Source organism: Loxodonta africana, chromosome 22 (genome assembly GCF_030014295.1).
Source record: "Loxodonta africana isolate mLoxAfr1 chromosome 22, mLoxAfr1.hap2, whole genome shotgun sequence".
Lineage (NCBI taxonomy): Eukaryota > Metazoa > Chordata > Mammalia > Proboscidea > Elephantidae > Loxodonta > Loxodonta africana.
Genome location: NC_087363.1, coordinates 20,829,709 through 20,852,616, shown reverse-complemented (window position 1 = coordinate 20,852,616; position 22,908 = coordinate 20,829,709). Strand labels below are relative to the sequence as shown.

The 22,908-nt window shown below is 51.0% G+C and overlaps 1 protein-coding gene across 7 annotated transcripts in view; it reads right to left on the bottom strand.

Annotated features, from left to right (window-relative positions):
- The window catches only part of POC1A (POC1 centriolar protein A), a 95,587-nt gene extending 74,582 nt beyond the window's left edge, over window positions 1-21,005 (bottom strand). Inside the window, exon 1 of one of the 7 annotated variants that reach the window (XM_064274440.1) lies at window positions 20,384-21,005. Coding sequence is in view for 5 of the 7 variants with exons in the window: in XM_064274441.1 (XP_064130511.1) it covers window positions 4,103-4,120 (18 nt within the window). In the remaining 2 variants the exon portion in view is untranslated. Of the gene's footprint in view, window positions 1-4,102; window positions 5,725-20,383 lie in introns of those variants that run through there. The other 6 variants (XM_064274441.1, XM_064274444.1, XM_064274442.1 and 3 more) reach the window with 6 other exon arrangements.
- Between the last annotated feature and the right edge of the window lie 1,903 nt (window positions 21,006-22,908).

The window sequence follows — 22,908 nt, the reverse complement described above, 5'->3', positions numbered from 1 at the left end:
CCAAACGAACCAGCAATTCCACTTCTAGGCATAGAGCCAAGACTCAAAAACGTGTTCACACAAAAACTTGCACGTGAATGTTCATAGAAACATTATTCATAAAACCCCAAAACTGGAAACAACTCAAATGTCCCCCAACTGATGAAGAGAGAAACAAAATGTGGTATATCTATGCAATGAAATATTATTCAGCCATAAAAAGGAATGAAGTACTGATAATATGCTACAACATGGGGGAACCTTGAAAACAATGTGCTCACTGAAAGAAAACAGAAACAAAAGGCCACATACTGTATAATGCCATTTATATGAAATATCCAGAATAAGCAAATCCATAGAGACAGAAAATAGAACAGCGGTTGTCAGGGGCTGGGAGTGGGGAGGGGAATGGGGAAAGACTGTTTAATGGGTACTATTAAAAAAAAAAAAAAAAGGTTTTTTTTTTTTATTATGGACTGAACTGTGTCCCCCAAAAATATCTGTCAACTTGCCTAGGTCATGATTCCCTTGTATGATTGTCTACCATTTCATCTTCTGATGTGATTTCCCTATATGCTGTAAATCCTATCACTACGGTGTAATAAAATAGATTAGCGGCAGTTATATTGACGAGGTCTACAAGATTCCGTAGTATCTTAAGCCAAGCTCTGTTGAGATATAAAAGAGAGAAGCAAGCAGAGAGACATGGGGACCTCATATCACCAAGCAGCACAGGGAGCAGAGTGCGTCCTTTGGACCTGAGGTTCCTGCGATGAGATGCTCCCAGACTGAGGCAAGGCTGATGTCAAGGACCTTCCTCCAGAGCTGACAGAGAGAGAAACCCTTCCCCTGGAGCCAGCACCCTGAATTCAGACTTCTGGCCTACTAGACAGTGAGAAAATAAATTTATCTTTGTTAAAGCCATCCACTTGGGGTATTTCTGTTACAGCAGCACTAGGTGACTAAGACAGGTACAGACAGGGTTTCTCTTTGGGGTGATGAAAATGTTCTGGAATTAGTGCTGATGGCTGTACAACACTGTGAATATACTAAAACCACTGAATTGTATACTTTAAAAGAATTTTACGGTGTGTGAATAACATCTCAATAAAGTTATTTTTTAAAGTTCAGAAAGAGAAAAAAGGGGAGGGGGTCTTTCAGAACCCCCATCTCAGGAAGTAGGTCCCATACCTTCAGTCTCACCACAGACTGACCAGTGAACCCAAAGGTCAGCTGTCTCAGCCATCTAGTGCTGCTGTAACAGGAATACCACAAGTGGATGGCTTTAACAGAAGTTCATTCTCTTACAGTCTAGGAGGCTAGAAGTCCGAATCCAGGATGCCGGCTCCGTGGAAAGGCTTTCTCTCTCTGTCGGCTCTGAAGCAAGGTCCTTGCCATCAATCTTCCCCCAATCTAGGAGCTTCTCAGTTCAGGGACCCTGAGTCCAAAGGACTGCTCTGCTCCTGGCACTACTTTCTTGGTAGTATGAGGTCCCCTGTCTCTCTAGTCGATTTTCTTTCATATCTCAAAAGAGTTTGACTCAAAATACAACCTAATATATTCACACAGTGGAATACTATGCATCAGTAAAGAACAATGATGAATCCATGAAACATTTCACAACATGGAGGAATCTGGAAGGCATTATGCTGAGTGAAATTAGTCAGTTGCAAAAGGACAAATATTGTTTGTGACCACTATTATAAGAACTCAAGAAATAGTTTAAACACAGAAGAAAATATTCTTTGATGGGGAGGGAGGGAGGGAAAGGGTATTCACTAATTAGATAGTAGACAAGAACTATTTTAGGTGAAGGGAAAGACAACACAGAGTATAGGAGAGGTCAGCACAACTGGACAAAACCAAAAGCAAACAAGTTTCCTGAATAAGCCAAAAGCTTCAAAAGCAAGAGTAGCAGGGGCAGGGGTCTGGGGATCATGGTTTCAGGGGACAGCTAGGTCAAGTGGCACAATAAGATCTACTAAGAAAACATTCTGCACCCCACTTTGGTGAGTGGCGTCTGAGGTCTTAAACGCTAGCAAGCGGCCATCTAAGATGCATCACTTGGTCTCAACCTACCTGGAGCAAAGAAGAATGAAGAACACCGAAGATACAAGGTTAACTATGAGCCCAAGACACAGAAAGGGCCACATAAATCAGAGACTACATCAGCCTGAGACCGGAAGAACTAGATGGTCCCCGGCTACAACCAATGACTGTCCTGATAGGGAACACAATAGAGAATCCCTGATGGAGCAGGAGAGCAGTGGGATGCAGACCTCAAATTCTCGTAAAAAGACCAGACTTAATGCTCTGACACCAGAAGGACCCCGGAGGTCATGGTTCCCAGACCTTATGTTAACCCAAGACTGGAACCATTCCCAAAGCCAACTCTTCAGACAGGAATTAGACTAGACTGTAAGATAGAAAATGATACTGGTGAGGAGTGAGCTTCTTGGCTCAAGTAGACACACGAGATCATGTGGGCAGTTCCTGTGTGGAGGGGAGATGAGAAGGCAGAGGACAGAGGCTGGCTGAATGGACACAGGGAATACAGGATGGAAAGGAGTGTGCTATCTCATTAGGGGGAGAGCAACTAGGAGTACATAGAAAGGTGTATATAAATTTTTGTGTAAAAGACTGACTTGATTTGTAAACTTTCACTTAAAGCACAATAAAAAATCATAAATAAAACCTAATCTTGCAGAGTGAGTCCTGCCTCATTAACATAACTACCTCTAACCCTGCCTCATTAACATCATAGAGGTAGGATTTACAACATGTAGGAAAATCACATCAGATGACAAAATGGTGGACAATCACTCAATACTGGGAAACATGGCCCAGCCCAGTTGGCACACATTTTGGGGAAACACAATTCAATCGATAACATCAGCTACGCCTGGACAGGCCCGTAGTGACATCACCACAGCCGCCGCCGCCGCCGCCGCCGCCGCCACTTAAACAACATCAGAGAGCAGTAGGGCCATTCAGGCACTGCTTTGGCAGACAAAGGTGAGAATATTCTGGGGAATTTCTCCAGAGACACAGAGCTCCTGACTCAGCCATCAAAACATGTCCCACCACCCCAAACATCAGAAACCTCAAAAAAGTATCTTGGGTGTCCCCAGGGAGCTCAGCAAGCCCTCCTCTTGGGAAAGAATGCCCTTGGGGTAGACCAAGGCGGCCACCACCCCACAGAGCTGTGCCCAGCTGCACCCCCAACACACCTGCCTAAGTCCCTTTTCAACAAGAGGCAATGGCAGTTGGGGCCCCCACAAAATAGTAGTAAGTAACTGCCTCATGGCCACCGAGCTGTCACCTGAGCTTCTTGGAAGAACAAGAGCAAGACAGTGTCCACCTCTAGGCTCAGTGCACAGAGGCAAGTTCAGGTGCACCGCTGACTTGGGGGCCCTTGAAGCCTCCCTCAAGCCCCCCTCCCTTAATCCCACAGGTTCTGTGTTCCCCGTAGGCCAGCCTCGTCTCCCCCAATCCAGTGGTTTATTCAAGTGTGGGGGGGCACCAAATTAGTGGTCAAAAGGCCTGGATCTTAGTCTGGGCCCTCTGCCCAAATCCCCAGACACCGAAGGAGGCCACAGGCTGCCACCCAGCCTCCCTGACTCTCCACCCAGACAAAGGGCCAGGCTGGTTCAAAACAACCCGCAAAAAGAAGGGGGCTTTTCTGAGCCTGGGACTCAGAAAGGATGGCCAATCCAGGCATCCCAGCTGCCCGCTGTTCCCTGCTGTCGAGCTGGACGTGTCCTCAACAAGGCCCCCATCCAGCCACCCACTGCTCAAGATGGAGATACTGAGGCCAGTGAAGCCCGACGCTGGCCCCAGGTCACACCTCGAGTCGGGCTATCCCCCACTAGAATGCAAACCCTGGGACATGGACTGGTTTCTTCGCCCCAGCGGCCCTGCACAAGGCCTGGTACGAAGGAGGCGCTCAGTAAGTGTCCCGACTCTGCGCTCCCTGCACAAATGGGTAAACTGAGGTAAGAGAGGATCGGCCCGGAACCCGGCGCCCCATCCGCTTCTCTCGCAGCCATCACGCTGGCCAGGCGCCCGCTGCCCCAGCGAGGAGACTAAGACCGGGCGCCCGCCGCTGCCAGCAGAGACTTACCGGGCAGGGTATAGCCATCGCCAGGCTGGGGTCGCCCGAGGAGTCCCGAGAGCTCTAAGAAGCAGCGGCAGCAGCCGTTGCGGCCCGTTCAGTTTCCGCGCCCCCAACCGCCGCCAATAGCAACGCGGGTCGCGCCACCGCTCCCCGCCTACTGCAATTAAAGGAGAGGCGGCCCGCAGATTTTTGTCCCCCGACCAGAAGCAGCGCTATATTGCCAGCTCCGTGGTCTCGGCGCCCTCCGCCCAGTTGCGCCAGACCAGACAGCCCACACAAGGCGCTGCTAGAGGCTTCTGTCCGCTGTTGCTCATTTCTCCACAAAAATTAAAAAAGCTCAGGAAGACAACTTTCCCCACCTGCCTGTTGCCCTGCTGACATGACGGCGAGCAGAGTCTTCTGGGAAATGCAGTTCCAAGCCGCCCCGCATTATCCTGTCTGGAGAAAGGAGGAACTACATTTCCCGAGATGCCATGAGGTAAGGGCCGGGTTTCGAGACCCCAAGCGAGGGCCTTAAGGGTCCCGGAAGTGGAGGACACGTGGCCGCCGTGTTAGTGTTGTCTTAAAGCACCAATGCGCCCAGGCGCAGCTGGTTTTTCGGCAAGATTCCGTTGAAAGAACCAATTATTCGCCCCTCCGGAACTCTTTAAATCGTTCGCCTCTCCTAACGCGCGTAAAACAAGGGTTGATTTAAAAGAACACAAGTCCCTCGGAAGTACATCTATGGAATGAGAGTGACTTGGGTTCTGATCTGGACTTAAAACCTGTTCGGTTTGAACCCCTGGAAGAATTTACATTTCCACCACAAATGTACTGAACCAGAATTTACATTTTAACAAGATCCCCAGGTGAGTCTTATGTATAATAAATTTTGAGGACAGAATTGGCCCCTAACCAGCAGCCGTAGCAAGGCCTCGGAACTTGTACAGCAAATCTCAGCAGGGGTTAGAACTGGAATGAACTGGTTCGAAGCCCTGGTTCCGATTCCACTTCTCGCTTCGTTGTGTGACTTTAGGAAAACCTCATCTGCTCTGTGGGCTTCAGTATCCCCATTTGTAGTATGAGGGCATGTGATATGGCCTGACCCTCTAAGGAGCCTTTCAAAACGCGAGCCCGTTGCCATCGAGTCGATTCGGACTCATGAGCCTTTAGACCTGAGAAAACCGCTTGCCCTCAAGTCCATTCCAACTCATAGTGATTCCACGTGTTTCAGGGTAGAACTGTTCCGGAGGATTTTCTTGGCTATAATCTTTTACAGAAGCTCATTGTCAGGCCGTTCATCTGCAGCGCCGCTGGGTGGATTCTAACAGACCAACCTGTAGGTTAGAAGCGGAGTGCAAACCGTTTGGGCCACCCAGGAACCTGTCAGACCTGAGGAGCTATGATAAATTATTGTTGCTGTTGTTACGTGTCATCAAGTCAGTTCCAACTCATAGCGACCCTATGTCTCACGGAACAAAACACTGCCCAGTCCTGTGCCATCCTCACAATTGTTGCTATGTCTAAGCTTATTGTTGCAGCCACGGTGTCAATCCATCTTGTTGAGGGTCTTGCTCTTTTTCGCGGACCCACTATTTTACCAAGCATGATGTCCTTCTCCCTTCTGATGTTTAAATGAAGGAAGAAGGCAATCCAGGGGCCTGCCACCAGAGCCCGCCCCTGCTCACTTTCTACTTCGGCAGGCCGGCCCAGACTTTTCCTTTACTAGGCCTCACTCCTTCGACTCTATGACACTGGGCCTGGGTTCTGGGTAGGCCTCACTCCGGGCACATTCCCTACCTGAAGCTGACCTGGACCGGATGTTTTACAAGATTCTGGAACCTTCCATCACCTCCTCTGGGCAGATCATGTTGGCCAGACTCCACCACTGATAAGGATCTGGCACGCCCTTAGGTTTATTACTGCATGCTGAGATGGTGTCCCTGCCCCTGCAAACCAGAGCCTGGTTCTGTAAACTCAGAACCTGCACTGGGGGCAGCTGTATGTGGAGCAGCAGGTATCTCATTCGACTCTGGAAAATCTGGGGCCAGATATAAGAAGCACCCAAACCCAATGCCGTCGAGTTGATTCCAACTCCTAGCGACCCTATAGGACGGAGTAGAACTGCCCCATAGAGTTTCCAAGGAGCGCCTGGCGGATTCAAACTGCCAACCCTTTGGTTAGCAGCCATAGCCCTTAACCACTACACCACCAGGGTTTCCATAAGAAGTACAGGTACATTTAATCTCATCTTCCCTGTGATTTGGCGTAGAAATGTTTGGCTACTATGAAACTCCCCATAAAACAACTACACGCACACCTGTTCACTCACACACACCCCAAAACTGTTCACTGCTGCTCAAAGGACAGTTTTCGAGCCTTCCCACCAACATTGGCATCTTATTCAGATGTTCTCTTGCCTGCCAGCCAAACATTTAAGGGGGGAAGTTAAGGAAGAAAAAAATCTATATACAGTACAGAAAAAATCTAATCAGTTAAACTTAAGGGTTCTTTTGTCGTTAGGTGGTATTTTGTCTTGTTTTTGTCAGTTGTTCCTGTGGCACACCCATATTATCTTAGTCACCTAGTGCTGCTGCAACAGAAATACCACAAGTGGATGCTTTAACAAAGAGAAATTTATTCTCTCAGTCTAGGAGGCTAGAAGTCCAAATTCAGGGTGCCAGCTTCAGGGGAAGGCTTTCTCTCTCTGGCTGCTCTGGGAAAATGTCCTTGTCATTAATCTTTCCCTGGGTCTAGGAGTTTCTCAGTGCAGGGACCCCAGGTCCAAAGGTTGCATGTTCTCCTGGTTCTTATTTCTTGGTGGTATGAGGTCCCCATGTCTTTCTGCTCTCTTCTCTTTTATATCTCAAAAGTTCTGCTTCATTAACATAACTGGCTCTAATCCTGCCTCATTAACATCACAGAGGTAGCATTTACAACATGTAGGGAAATCACATCAGATTACAAAACAGTGAACAATCACACAATATTGGGAATCATGCCTTAGCCAAGTTGACACATATTTTGGGGGGACACAATTCAACCTATAACACATGCCCTATAGGAACTCATAAATTAGAAAGGTGAATTTAAAGAAATTCTTCTGTAAAATGATTTTCAAATGTCAGGTTTGCTCAAAGTGAGAGGCACTGGAAGATTTTCCTCACCCTCCCTCGTCTTTCCAGACCACACTGTCTTGTACCCTTACCTACCAGGGAGAAGGAGCTCGTGATTCTATTACCCCCCATCTTGTTCATTTCTTTGCCAACAATTGCAAAGAGGCTGACTTTGCCAGCGTCGCATAGACAATCCGGGATCTACACTGGTACAACCTTTATAAACCAAGATCAGTGCCTATACTTTCTGACAGGGCAGTGTCTCCCCACCCAAGTGCTACCTCCATCAGGTTAGACTGTAGTTCTAACCGTGGCCTTCATGTTTGGGGGACTCAATGTTGAGGATGCTCCATGGTGGGGGGTGAGAAGGGAGCTTCTTTTTCAAGACCCTTCATGGCAAGGATGTGCCCTTCCTGTTGCAAAGCCCATCAGCAGGCCTCCTACAAGAGCCTCTAGCCCTGTCATCACTCCCCAGCCCCCAGCCCAAGGGCCAAGGCCACTCTGGGATGGCAGAGAAAAGAGGAGGAAGGACAGGGTGATCCCCGCTGGCCTAGCCCAGCCCAACCTGGTAAACCCCGATCTGGAATCCTCCCTGCCTGGAAAGCCCCATCAAGGCCATCAAGTCTGCCCCGCACTACTGATGCACTACTGTTGGAAACTCTAAGCAGAGCAGCCCAGGGCTTGTCCCAGGGTCAGACAGATCTGGGGGTGAATCCAGACCCTGCCACCTCTGAGCTGGGTGACCTAGGAGGAGTCACCTCACCTCCCTGAGCCTCAGTGTCGTCGTTTGTAAAACAGGCATAATATGTTTTCCACAGTGGAGGAGAGAGGATTCCGTGAGCTATAAATTCATGCCAGAGCTTGATGTTGAGTTGTCACCTAATACATGTGGCTTCTTACTACAACCTCAGTCACATCACGTCCCTCCATTGCTCCAGTGATCTGGCCTGGCTCTCTCTGCGTTGGCTCCCACCACTCTCCCTGGCTCTTCTGCCCCAGCCACATTGGCCTTTCTGCTGTTCCTTGAACAAGAATGTGCCAAGCACACTCCCACCTCAGGACTCTTGAACTGGCTGTTGGCCCAGTGTCCACTTAACTCAGTCCCTCCCTTCCATCAGGTCTTTATTCAGATGCCATCTTCTCAGCGTGGCCTTCCCAGACTACCCTATGTAAAATGTCAGCTCACCACTCACCCTTTCCCGTCTGTATTTCTTCCGGGGAATTATTGCCATCTGACATCCTGGACTTGTCTCTTTCTTGTCTTCTCCACAGGAGAATGTCAGCTCCAGGGACAGACATGACTGTACCCCCAAACCCAGCACAGGGCCTGGACTGATATTTATTTATATCAATAAATATTTGCTGAATATATAAATGAACCATTTCAAGATTGCTCATAGATTGTAACAGAGTCTGTGCTGGGCAGGGCTTGTTCTCCACAGAGAGAAGGCAAAGGGATTAGGGTAGTCAAAGAAAGCTTTTTTAAGGGGCCCAGGAGACCTGCGCTTTGGAGCATGGGTAAGGCATAGATAGGAGAGGAGACAAAGGAAAGTTAGGTGCAGGGAGCAGCCTCGGCAAAAGTCTGGTGACAAGACTGAACATAGAGTGTTTGGAGACCAGGGACAGAGCAGGTAGGGTTAGGAATGAGGCCAGATTGTGAGGCCACAAATTCCGACAGGACTTCTGGGGACATTAGTGAGGACATTAGGGGGTCCCTCTGGAAAACATCCAGCTCAGGCCTGTCCTTCTATGTTGCAGGCAATAGATGGCATGACCAGAACTGCCCTGGGGACAGTGATGTCAATGGGCCTGGGGCTCACAGGGATCAGCTTCTAGGTGTGAGGAACACAGAGCTGGCAGTAGCCACACTCTGTGCCACTCACTCAAGTCAGATGGGGAAGCCCTGTGTGCTGTGTCCTTCTACCCACATCCCATGACTCTACTGGGGTCACAGCCTCCTCTCTCCCCCACTCCTTATAGCCCCTTAGAGATGCTGGGCAGTGTTTCACCCTGTCCAGGGGCAGGGGGAAGGACCAAGGAAGCCCAGCTGTGATGAGGGTGCACATCCCCCAAAGCCAAGTTCCCTGCCGCCCACCTTGGCCCTGTAAGCGTGGGCTAGGTGCCAACGCTCATAAAAGGCCTGACCTCAGTGCAGAGAACCTTCCCAGCAGATAATGTAGATGGAGATTTAGAGCAGGAGTTTTCAGTCTTAGGGCCGTAGGGAACCTCTGCAGGTGGGACCTGGGTGGAGCTGTATTTTAAAAGCGCCCCAGGTGAATCCAGTGGGCAGCCAGGGCTGGGAACCACTGCTCTAGACCAACGTCCAAAAGCACTTCCTGCAACGATGGAAATGTTTTGTATCTGCACTGTGCATTATCACAACTACCTACCACATGTGACTAGTGTGGCCGGTATGAATTAGAAAGTGAATTTCTCATTTAATTTAATTTTAATTAAGTGAAATTTAAGTAGCCATGTGTGGTGAGTGGCTACTGCATTTACAGTGCAGTTCTCTATCGTGGGCAGCCTCTGTGGCCTTCGGCAAGTCACTGAGCCTCTCAGGTGTCAGTCTCCTCGTGGGGCCATGAGGGGCATGGTGCCCAGTCCATGGTAGCTGTGATGATTCTGTGTCCCTATGCCCCGCTGCCCAGCTGAGGTGGGTTTGGAGATACCAGCTCAACTCCAGGGCCTTGGGCAAGACAGAAGCATGCAGGCCACACCTCTTATGCCCCATAGCAGGGCTTTGCTGGCTATCCCCAAAGTGTTTAGGGTAGGAAGACAGGGCCAGGTACCTGAAAGCCCAGAGGATAAATCAATTTTCCTCCTCCAGGGAGCCTGGAATTGTGCTGCAGTGAACCAGCCCAGGACAGCCCTGCCCTGTCTTCAAGGTGCAAGGGCATTCTCACTCAGCTAAGATGTGCTGGCCAGGGACCCAAGGCTGGACCAGTTTTCAGCTCTGACCCCAAATTGCTCTGTGATCCTATCTCAGGCTTCAATTTCTCCATCTGTACGACAAGGACATCTATAGATCACCTCTACCACCTTTCTGGTCTCGATGGTGGGGGTCAAGAGGACTTCTGGAGGATGTGGCTGGAGGCAGACCCAGCCAGGCTCCCTTTGTCCCCATCCTCGTCACACTACACTGACCTGCTTGCTACCCCTCCAATGTGTCATACCTGGGCCCTCCTCAGGGCCTTTGCACTAGCTGTTCCCTCTGCCCAGCCTGCTCTTCCCCCAAATCATCACTTCGCTTGCAGGTGATCTTCCAAGTCTCAGCCTCAACATCCCTTCCTCAGAAGTGCCTCCTCTGACCCCACCCCAGCCATCCTCTCACACCTCCGTCCCCCTTACCACTCCTATCTCTACCTAAAATTACGGTGTCTGCTTACATGTTGCTGGTTTACTGTCCATCTCCCCCCTGGCCTGTGAGCTCCATGAGGTCAGGGACCACACCATGCTGGTCACTGCTAGGTGCGGGGCACTCAGCCTGGCTGGCACAGGGAAAGACCACAGAGACTTGTCTGACAAGCCAATCTCTAGAGTCACTGGGTCTGAGAAGCATCAGGAAATCCCTAACAAACCGTTCCCCAGGGATGCTCCGACTCAGGAAGCAACTTCCATGGAGTCAGGGGCAGGCAATTCAATTCCACAAGCATTTGCAAAGTCCTGGGTATGTTCTGGTCCTGTGCTGGAATTGCGAAGTATTTATGGAGTGCCAGGTGTATATTAGCCCCTGTGCCTGGTTCAGTGGGAGAGACAGGGTGGCTAACACCTGAGTCCTGCCTGGGAAAGCCAGAGAGGTAAAAGGCCAGCTCTGCCACTGAGCAGGCTGAATGTTCTCGAAGGCGTTCAAGCTCAGCGTGGGGTAGGGGAAGGGGGGCTCTGCTGGTGGGTTAGGAGACTTTTGGGAGGAGGAGGAGAAGACATTTATGGGGGCTTGAAGGACCAGCAAGTGTTCCTTAGTGACGTGGGCACCCCAGGCCCCAGAGGAGAAAGGCGTGGGATGAGGAGACAGATTTCTGAGGTGAAGCGAGCAGCGACAGGCCTGGCTGGTGTGGACTCACCTCTCCTACTGCCAGCCCAACTATCAGCTCCCCTGCCCCACAGGGACTGTCCCCTCCCAGGCCAGCTGCAATGAACCAAGAAGCTCACCCAGGTGACGAAGGCCTCCCTTCGGCATATGAGTCATCCTTGGGTCCCAGGTAGGCTCATCTCCAAATCACCCGCCCTCAGGGCCAGGGTAGCTACCCTATGCAGGGGGAAGCTGAGTTCCAGAGCGGAAGGAGGCCTTCCGGTCCTGGATGAGGGGAAAGGCTTAGCATAGATGTGGGGTGATGGCATTTGTCAGCCTCCCTGGGGCTGGCCACATGGCCCCATGCTCAAACTTATCTGTGGCTTCCCATGCCCTTGGGATAAGGCCATACTCCCAGCAGTGACCTTCACAGCCCACCCAGTCTGCCCCTGCTACCTCTGTACCCTCTCCTTGGACTCTGGCCTGCTAGGACTGCCTCATGAACTAGACCTTTCCACCCTTGGGCCTGCTCTACCCTCTGCCTGGGAGGTCCCTGTGTTCAGGCGCTCAGAGGAAGTCCTACCCTCCAACCTTGGTTCACATGCCCACCATATGTGCAGAAGAGATAGCTGCGCCTTCTCCGGACCCCACAGGGTACAGGCTGTCAGGCCTTCTCAGGCCAGATCCTCCCTCCCCAGTGGCTGCTGGGGCCAGATCTTATTCTATCTGATGATCCATGTGCTCTGGGACAGAAGGTCCTATCGGGTTCTCCCTGTTCCCCTCTCTTGATCATGTGGAAAGGATGAAGATGGGTGCACAACTGTGTGTGCCTGGCTGTGTCTGTGAGCATGTGTGTATGTGAGCATGTGTGTGTGAGCGTGTGTGTGTGTGTGTGTGTGGCTGTGCCTCTGCATGCATGTGTTTGTGTGTGTGCATGCTATGTGAGACTCGATCTGTCCCTGTGCCTGTGCCTATGCCTGTACATCATCGTTTGGGTTTCTCCAAAAGCCGACCCCAAGAAAACCTCAAGTGTAATTGGTTTATTTGGGAGGTGATTCTGGGAAACACCAGTAGAGAAGTGGGACAGGGATGAGACAGCACCCACCAAAGGGTGTGGAATGAAGCAAGTTACCGTTGTGAGTGACCAGCCCAATCCCACTGGGAGCTCTGAGTAACAGCTGATGGTGCCTGAGAGTCCTCCCACCTGAGGGGTGAGGGAGGCCAGAGGGGTTTATCCACCCATTCTCAATGGCATGGCTGAGAGCTGCCTTGGGCAGCAGTAACTCCTGGCACTTCCAGCTGGCACTACACCCAGGCAGGGGCTATTGGGGCAGAGACGCCCTCAGGCACAGGTCCCCAGTATCGGCAGCCGGAAGTCAGGCTTGTGTGCACAGAGACACTAAGTAGACGAGGACACAGAGATGCTGTGTGCGTGCCTGTGCCCTATCGTGCTGCATGGACACAGGGACTCCAGTGACCTCTCCTTGTGCAAACTTCTGCTGCTCCAAGGGAAGGTCGGCACGACATCAAGCAAGCCCTGGCCTTGCCCTTTCCCTCCCCTGACCAGGCCAGCTCATGCCAGGAGAGGCCAGGATTTGCTAATTCGAGCCAGGCCACTGTCAAATTTGCCCAAACAGCTCTGTACCCTCTTTGGACAGTGGCAGCAAAAGGCTGCTCAGGAAGTCACACCCAGGAGGGCTGGAACAGGTGACTCAGGGCATGGCACACCTCAGCCTGCATGCAGCCCACCTCACCAGCAGAGCCACTCAGAGCAAGACTCAAAGTCTGATGTCAGTTCCGTAGGGAGAAGGCCTCCGAAGTCAAAGCTTCGCTCGTCAGAAAGTTCCTTGGAAGTCCTGAGCAAGGCCATGATATCGTATGCAAATTCACGGACAGCACCCTACAGCCAAGGCTTTTCAAACCCACAGCCTTGGCAGGATGCAGGAGGGCCTTGGGAATATAGCCAGCACAGCTGCATCCCAAAGCAGGCAGAAATCCCACAGGCCCAGGAACTTGGAGGCTCACTAGATCTCGGCCCCTACCCTGACATAGCTTGGCACACTTAGGGCAGGAATCAGACAGGCTCCAGGGAGCCCAGTGAAGTCACCTGGGCAGCCACCCACAGAGGAGGAGGGCAGGAGAGAGTCTCCTGTTTTCCCATCCTCTGGGCTTGCACCTCCCGCTGCCAAATCCTGGGCCTCAGCTGCCCAACATTTACATTGAGCATGGAGCTCCAGGCCATGCTGGGGGGACCAGGGACAAGTGTCATCCTCGAGAGTGCTGGGGAAGGTAAGGGGGCTGCGGCAGCAGGGAAGCTTCCTGTAAGAGAAGGGCATGAGTAGGGAGGGAATTTCTAGAGGGGTAATTGGTATGAGCAAAGGCCCTGTAGTGGGGACTGTGCTTGGAGGACTGAGTTAGGCCCATCTGGCAGGAACACAGCATCAGAGCAGAGGGCTGGGGGTGGCTCTGAGGGGATGTTGGCAAAGCCCACCAATTCTCTGAATCCTCTCCTCCAGGTCCTGACCCTGACTCGTAGAACTGGTCCATCACCTCATACTGAGGTGGTCTGGGGGCAGGGACCTGTGCTCAGCTCTGCCCCTAAACCAGAGGCAGGAGGACGACAGGGTTGGGCTTGACTGCCATCCTCCCGCCTCATAACTCCGAGGCCTCTGGCAGACCGGCCCAGGCTAACACCCCTTCCCCAGCTGCCCACCCAGCTCTCCCCTAGTCTATAGCAGGACCAGCAGGAGAGGGAGAGGACAGGCATGGCCCCGGTTCCTGTCCTGGCTCAGGGCCTTCTGGTTTCTGCCACAAGACAGCCTCTCAGCTCATCAGGGTCACTGTGGGCAGCTGGGTGAGCTAAGTTCACCTGCACTGCGCTGACCTCTGGGGAGATGCATCAGGAGTACAGGGTGCTCCAGGATGGGCACTGATAAGGTTCACCGAGGTGCTGGCAAACCCTGTGCCCAGAGGGCCACTCCCCATGGCCCCAGTCCAGGCACCTCTGCTCCCCCTACCCCCACCAGGGTGCTCAGCCTGGCAGCAGACCAGAAATCCCCACCTCGTCCTCCCGTGTGAGGGCTACCATCTGTTCAGGCCTGCCTAGAGCTCACCTGGTGTTCCAGGTTTGTTCATGGAGCAGGTGCTTTCTGAGCACCCCCATGTGCCAAATCCTGTGCCAGGGTTGGAGTCGTGAACAAGATGGCATGGCTCTGGCCTTGTGGAGCTGACACACTGGTGGGGGAGGCGAAGGAGGGAATGGCCTTAGGTGTGAGGAGGGCTGTGCAGAACAGTAGAACAGAGGGAGATGGGAGAGGGCCCTGACAGGAGGTGCTGCGGAAGCTGTGGTGGTTAGGGAGAGCCCCCTGGAACAAGTGACACTGGAGCAAGAGTGTGAGGTCTGGGGGGAGTCGCCCCCACCAAGGCCAGGGCAGAAGATATAGCAGCAGTTAAGGCCTGAGGAGGGCATTTGCTGAAAGAGTTTGTTGTTATTAGTTGCAGTGGAGTCAGCTCCAACTCATAGTGACCTTATATACAACAGAGCAAAACACTGCCTGGTCCTGTGCCATCCTCAAGAGCATTGTTATGTTTGAGCCCATTGCTGCAGTCACTGTGTCAATACATCCCATTGAGGGTTTTCCTCTTTTTTGCTGACCCTCTACTTTACCAAGCATGATGTCCTTCTCCAGGGACTGGTCCCTCTTGATAACATGTCCAAGGTACATGAGACAAATCTCACCATCCTTGCTTCCCAGGAGAATTCTGGTGGTATTTCTTCCAAGATAGACTTGTTTGCGCTTCTGGCAGTCCATGGTATATTCAATATTCTTCACCAACACCATAATTCAAGGGCATCAATTCTTCTTCAGTCTTCCTTATTCATTGTCCAGCTTTTTCATGCATATAAGGTGATTGAAAATACCATGGCTTGGGTCAGGCACACATTAGTCCTCAAAGTGACATCTTTGCTTTTTAACGCTTTAAAGAGGTCTTTTTCAGCAGATTTTCCCAATGCAATACTTCATTTGATTTCCTGACTGCTTCCGTGCATGTTCATTGTGGATCATAGTAAAATGAAATTCTTGACAACATCAGTCTTTTCTCCATTTACCGTGATATTGCTTGTTGGTTCAGTTATGAGGATTTTTGTTTTCTTTATGTTGAGGTGTAATCCATTCTGAAGGCTGTAGTCTTTGATCTTCATCAGTAAGTGCTTTAAGTCCACTTCACTTTCAACAAGCAAGGTCGTATCATCTGCACATCACAGGTGGTTAATGAGTCTTCCACCTATCCTGATGCTCTATTCTTCTTCATATAGTCCAGGTTCTTGGTTTATTTGCTCAGCACACAGAGTGAATAGGTGTGGTGAAAGGATGCAACCCAGAAGCACACCTTTCCTGATTTTAAACCATGTAGTATCCCCTTATATATATACTAAAACCATATACTACATGGTATATGTACTAAAACCATATACTACACGGTTTAAAATCAGGAAAGGTGTGCTTCTGGGTTGCATCCTTTCACCACACCTATTCACTCTGTGTGCTGAGCAAATAAACCAAGAACCTGGACTATACGAAGAAGAATGGAGCATCAGGATTGGTGGAAGACTCATTAACCACCTGTGATGTGCAGATGACACGACCTTGCTTGTTGAAAGTTAAGTGGACTTAAAGCACTTACTGATGAAGATCAAAGACTACAGCCTTCAGTATCCCTTTGGAAACCCTGGTGGAGTACTGGTTAAGTGCTACAGCTGCTAGCCCAAGTGTTGGCAGTTCAAATCCGCCAGGCGCTCCTTGGAAACTCTATGGGGCAGTTCTACTCTGTCCTATAGGGTCACTATGAGTCTGAATCGACTTGACGGCACTGGATTTTGTTTTTTTTTTTTAGTATCCCCTCGTTCTGTTCAAACGACTGCCTCTTGATCTATGTACAGGTTCTGCATGAACGTAATTAAATGTTCTAGAATTCCCGTTCTTCGCAATGCTATCCATAACTTGCTATGATCCCCACAGTCAAATGCCTTCAGCATAATCAGTAAAACACAGGCAAACATCTTTCTGGTATTCTCTACTTTCAGCCATGATCCATCTGACATCAGCAATGATATCCCTGGTTCCACATCCTCTTCCAAATCCAGCTGGAATTTCTGGCAGTTCCCTGACAATGTACTGCTGCAGCCGCTTTTCAATGATCTTCAGCAAAATTTTACTTGTGTGTGATATTATCGATAGTGTTCGATAATTTCCGTATTCTGTTGGATCACCTTTCTCTGGAATGGGCACAAATATGGATCTTTCCCAGTCAGTTGGCCAGGTAGGTGGGTTTAGGGGACAGAAAAATGTGTGTGTGTGTGTGTGTGTGTGTGTGTGTGTGTGTTGGGGGGTGTCAGCGAGGTGGGCGGGCCTCACAGACTCCAGTGAGGACTCAGCCTTCCTCTGAGTGGAATAGAGCCACAGAAAGACTTTGAGCAGAAGTTTTGCTTTAAAAAGTTCACTCTGGCTGCTGTGAGATTAGACAATCAGTTCTCAAAGTGTGGTCCCTAAGCTCCAGCATCAACACCATCTGAGAACTTGTTGGAAATGCAAAATCTGGGGCCTGACCTGCCAAGTCAGGCACTCTGGGGTGAGGTCAGAGACCTGTGTTGTAACAGCCTCCTGCAGGCCAGCATTTCCCAAATGTTCTGTGGAACCCCAGCCCCCCACCAGATGTTTAGGAGAAAAGGGCGGTCAGACACGTGTAGGAAATGAGATACCTGCTATTTGGCTCTCCCACGCAAGCCCCCAGACACTTTCCATGGACCCAACTATGAGAGGCTCTGCCAGGACCCACAGAGAGGACACTGGCTCACCTTTGTCCAACCCCATGAGGTGCTGTAATATGGTTTCCTAACTTCTTGGAAAACCTGGCGGCGTAGTGGTTAAGTGCTACGGCTGCTAACCAAAGGGTCGGCCATTCAAATCCGCCAGGCGCTCCTTGGAAACTCCGTGGGGCAGTTCTACTCTGTCCTATAGGGTTGCTATGAGTCGGAATTGACCTGATGGCACTGGGTTTGGTTTTTGGTTTTTAACTTACTTGGCCATGGAACACTTATTTCAGAGAACACCTTATAAACATCCTGCCATGTTGAAAAATGCCACTTGGGGTGCACTTTGTTTTATTTGCTCTAGGCTCCCTGACTGAACCTGGCACAGAGCGACTGCTCAATAACTGCCTTTGAAAAATGCACACATCTCTCCATGTGATCCTGATTGGACTTGGGTGGTATACAAACCAATTTCCCCAGGCTTTGGGGAGACCTGGCCACAGTCCCTCATACACTGCCTCTTGGGCTGCCCTGGGTGCCCAGGGGTCTAGGAGGATCTGGGAACAAGAAAGGGAAGAGGCAGGGGGCTGCCATCTTGGCCTTCCCAGAATGAAGCGCTCAACTTGCTTGAGTTTATGGTTGAGTCACGAGGCAGCTTCTCTAGAAGCTCTTTTTGTCCCAAGAACCACCCTCTAAGCCAGGTAATGTGCTGCTTGTAGAAGACTTTGTTGGGCCCCAGGAGGTCAATCCAGCCAACCCTCTGCCTCTAAGCTGGATTGCCACTCCTCTGGCTCTTGCAGGTAACTGGGCTTCAGGACTGCCGCAAGGGCCTCTTTGAGGTCCCAAAGATAACTGGGCTCTCCCTTGCTCTCAAGGAAACTCCTCTGGGGGCCCCTTCGTTAGCAACAGGCATCTAGCCCACAGGTTCCAGTAAGGACTCAGGAACCAAATGGCCCCTGCTCATGAAGCTCATGGCCCAGGAAATGCCAGCCTCAGGATCGTAGCCATGCCCATCACAAAGGGGTCTTACAATCATCAGGTCCCATCCCCCCATTAAACAGGTAGAGAAACTGACGCCCAGAGAGAAGGGACAGTCTCGACCACACAGCTTGACTGTAATGCCCCAGAGACCTCCCGGGGCCCACACTCTGGTGAGTTTCGTAGTTTTCAGGGGGCACAGGCCATCAGGGCAGGATGGCCACAGATGAGGCAGCAGAGGGAGGGCAGACAGGGCTTGGGGTAGGCAGGGGGAGGGAGGATGATGCCACATTCCAGGGGGCAGGAAGGAAGGGGGAAGCAGTATGCACAACCCTGTGATCCTACACACCTATTCTGTGCGTATGACACCATGTATGACAATGTCACCACCACGGGCGCACTGTGGCTGTGCTCATGTGTCTCTGTGACACTGTCACAGCCATGGGTGCTCTGTGGCTGCAGTCGTGTGTCCCTGTGACAGTGTCACATCCATGGGCGCACTGTGGCTGTACTCATGTGTCTCTGTGACAGTGTCACAGGCATGGGTACACCGTGGCTGTGCTGGTGTGTCTCTGTGAGAGTATCACAGCCATGGGTGTACATTGGCTGTCCTTGTGTGTCTCTGTGACAATGTCATAACCCAGGGCTAAAGGTGTGTCCACTGTAACAATGTTCCTTTGCAGTTATATACGGCTGTATGTGTATGTGTGGGTTGCTGTCACTGTAATAAAGTGAGTGACCAGGCATGTGGCTGTGTGGGAGAGGGTGTTTGTGATTCTGGGAGCCTCTGGGCCTGGGACAGCGTGTGTATATTTGATAGATATCCAGCTTGTGTCCCTATGAATATGACCAGCAGGCTGCCCTCGTGGAAAACTTGGCCCTTGTTATTGTTGTTAGGTGCCATAGGGTCAGTTCCTACTCATAGTGACCCTACGTACAACAGAACGAAACACTGCCTAGTTCTGTGCCATTCTCACAATCGTTGTTATGCTTAAGCCCATGGTTACAGCCACCGTTATCAATCCATCCCATTGAAGGTCTTCCTCTTTTTCGCTGACTCTCTACCAAGCGTGATGTCCTTCCCCAGGGACTGATCCCTCGTGATAACATGTCCAAAGTACCTTGGCCCTAAGGGTTCCCAAACCTGAATTGTCACTTTAGAGCTGCCAGCGGTGTCTGCTAAGACATGAGCAGGCTGTGCAAAATATGATTTTCTAAATGTAGCAACACAAATATGAAGTGAAAGATCCCCCACCCCCGCTGCAGAGCCATGAGGAGAGTGAGACAGGAGCCAGGGAAGGGGGCTGACTTGCCACCTGCCCTGTTTTCTGTCCCGCAGCCCCCACCACAGTTCATTCAGCTCTAAGGGGCTTTAGTGGAGTTCTGACGACACCATGGCCCACAGGCCGGGCCCAGGACTGGAGGTATCTACCACAGGGGGGCGCAGGAGAGGCATTGAGGGGGACTGTACGGACCCCTGGTGGACCAAGGGAGCCTATATGTGCAGGAGTGCTGGTGCGGTGGCAGGTGCTGGGGATGTGGGCACCCGTCCCTGGTAGACAGCCTTGCTCAGTCCTCCCACCGCCTGGGCTATCTGCTGACCCACCATCTGCTTCCAGCTTTCATTTTTGCTTCTGTTTCTGACACAACCTGCCCACAAACTGCCACATCTGTGGGGCCCGAGGGCTTACCCACACAGCCCCATTTGCACACAGGCCACAGCCACCCACCCCATTTATTCATTCACTCATTCATCCGTTCAACAAGCACTCACTGAATATCTCCTGTGGGCCACTGGTGCTACTGACCTCCTCTGCCTCCAGCCCCCAGGTTGGAGCCATGGAAGTGCAGTCCCAATGGACCTCGGTGTGGGCGAATTAGCAAAGAGGAACCTAGGAGTTGGGTGGTCTGGTTGCAGTTACTGAGGTGAAGCCTCAAGCCAATGTCACAGCCAGGTCCCGCATTAAGTCAGATGGGTTCTGGAGGTTGGGAAAGCATTGTGGCTGCCCTGTCCCCACCCGAGGCTCCCGAGGGCTGGGTCTGGCACAATCATCTGACCGGAACCTGAGGTCTGCCTCAGCTAGGGCTCAACTCTGAGGCTTCAGAGCTGTTCCCAACCACAAACTCCACAGAACAAGGCCCACTTCAGTCCCCCCACCCCCTGAAGTGCCTTTGCTACCCCTCTCTCTCCCAACCCTCAGCTACACCAGACTCTGTGACTTCACCAAGACTAGGAGGACAGTGGCCTTTCAACTCTTCCCCACTCCCCTCCTGTGGGTCTTCCAGAGGCCCAGAAGTCCCAGAGCCCTTTTCTACGGGCCGCCCACTACCCCCAACTTCCCTCCATGCCTCCTGCCTAACATTTCAGTCATAATAATAGTAATCATTACCTGTATCCAGTACCTCCTTGGCACTGGGCACTTCTGAGTGGTATTTCCAACTCTCTCATGTTACAAGGCCTAGTGGTCAGAGGTGGAGGCAGCCAAGACTACAGCCTCTGGATCCAGCCTGGCCCACACCACCCCAGTCCTCACACGGTGGGCTCCTTCTCGTCCTTCAGAACTCACCCTGAACATCCCCTCCTCGGAGAGGCCTCTCCAATGCCCCAAATAAAGAGGGCCCTGTTCTTGTCACTCAGACCACCCAAGTGAGCTCTCACCCTAGTGAGAGTGTGTGTGCGGGTGGACTTGTATTTACTGAACATCAGTCTTCCCCACTAGACTGTCGGCTCCACAAGAGAAGGGACTACATCTGTCTTGTTTATGTTGCCATCCCAGGAACCAGTTCAACGCCTGACAAAGAGTAGATGCCTAATAAATATTTGCTGAATGAATCAGCCAATTTACCCACTTCCTGAAAGCTGCCTCACTCCATTCAAGGATCTAAGGTCACTTACAAGAAAACATATAATTCATTATGAGAAAAAAAATAAGGAAGTTCAATAAAAGATGAACCTTTTAACACAGTGATTTTGTCGAGGGGTTTATCCCACAGAAGGCCTCACCCCATACAAAAAGGCATGTTCAAGGATATTTATAGAAGCAGTATATTGGAAGCCATCAAACAACTAGTAGGGGGTGAGGCAAGTGGATCACAGTGCATTGGTACAGTAGAGTACTATGCAGCCATAAAAAGGGGTAGATGGTCTGTTCAGATATGGAGCCCTCTCCAAACTATAGCATTAAGTATAAAGAGCAAAGTGCAAACAAGGAGGAGTATTTTTGCAAAGCGCCATGCTGGGCATTGTAGTAGGCAATCCCTGGGTGGTTGTCGAATGGATGAGTGGGATCTTTCTGGAAAGATTCACTTTCTGGAAGCAGTGGTTGTATGTAGGGAGAGACTTGGAGGAAGGAGATTTCTTTGGTTACTTCTGTTATACTATTTGCATTCTTATCATATACAAGTATTATCTATTCAAATACATTTTTGTTATTAAAAGATAAGAAATCACAGCAGCTGAACCATTTTACATTCCCACCAGCAATGAATGAGGGTTCTGAGTTCTCCACATCCTCACCAACTTTATTTTCCATTTTGTTTTTTTTTTTAATCTTAGCCATCCTAGTGACTCTGTTTTTACAATAATAAATCTACGTGCTCACATAAAAACCTAGACTTGAGGCTTTTCTTGGAGAATGGGAAGAAGGCCTGGCCACACTGAGCGAAGTTCCTGGGAGCTGAGTTGTGGCTGCCCCTCGGCCCAGGGAGGCCCAGAACCCCCACCGCCCTCTCATGTCTGCCCCCATTGGCCTCTGCTCTGCTGGTTCCAGGTTTATGCTGCAAAGTGATTAGTGCAATGATGTGCCTGCTTGCTAGGCCTGCAAGGTGAGGAGTGGGGCTCAGTGGACTTCCCCAAGGCCAGGAAGTTGTTATTTAGCTGTTACCTCCCTCTCAGCTTCAGTTACAACAACCTCAAAGGCCACAACAGGGCTGTGGCAGTTGCAGGGCAGGCGAACGTTAGTGTGTCACAAGCCTACTGGTCACAGAAGAGCCTTTAATCAGTACCAGTCCGACCCCAATGGTGCCTGTGGTCCCACCTCCTCCACCAGGGCCTGAGGCTGTAATTAAACCCCAAGAGAACCCCTGGAGCGGGGGAGCCACATGTGGTCCCTTGAGCACCTTGACTGAGGGTCTTGACAGGGAGGTGAGGACACGGTGAGAAAGGCGTGGCTTCAGGAAATCTGACTCTAGATCCGAAACTTGGGACAGGTCACTTTTCCGGACCTCAGTTTGCTCATCTATAGCCAACAGCTAGCACCAAGTATGGGCTGTCTTCAGGTGCTCGTCCTGCACCAAGCATGGAGGCAGTGTCTCATCCTCGCTTCAACATCACGGGGAGGAGTATTACTCCATTTCTGCGCAGGAGGACACTGAGGCACAGAGAGACGGTGCCAACTGTTTAAGGGCACAGAGCATACAGAGGATGGAGCTGGGGTGTGAACCCAGGTAGCATCCTGCCTCCACTCTCTGAAAATGGGACTGTGGATAGCTACTCCATAGGGTGGTGGTTAGAATATTAAAACACATAGACAAAAACAAAACAAACACACACGCATAGTAAGTGCCTGGGAGGGCACCTACAGTGGAGATGAACTTTAATAGTACTACTGTTAATACTTTTAACACTGAACCTGGGGGGAAGTGGCTGTGGAAATGGGGAGAGGAGGCAGGGAGGAGGTGGCTGCTGCTCCCTGGCCCTTGGAGATGAGTTCTGGGGTATAGCGCAGAAAATCTACAGCCCCCAGAGCCCCCTTCCCTCCTTCTAGGGGCCCCAGAGGAGAAAGAAGGCAGGGAAGAGGTCCCTAACCACTGGATGGGTGCAGGAGAGAGAGAATGAGCACAGTGTCCTTAGTGCATCAGTCTGCAAGGAGCCTTGCCTCCTGAGGCTGTGGCTGGCTATCCAGAGGTTCCCGGA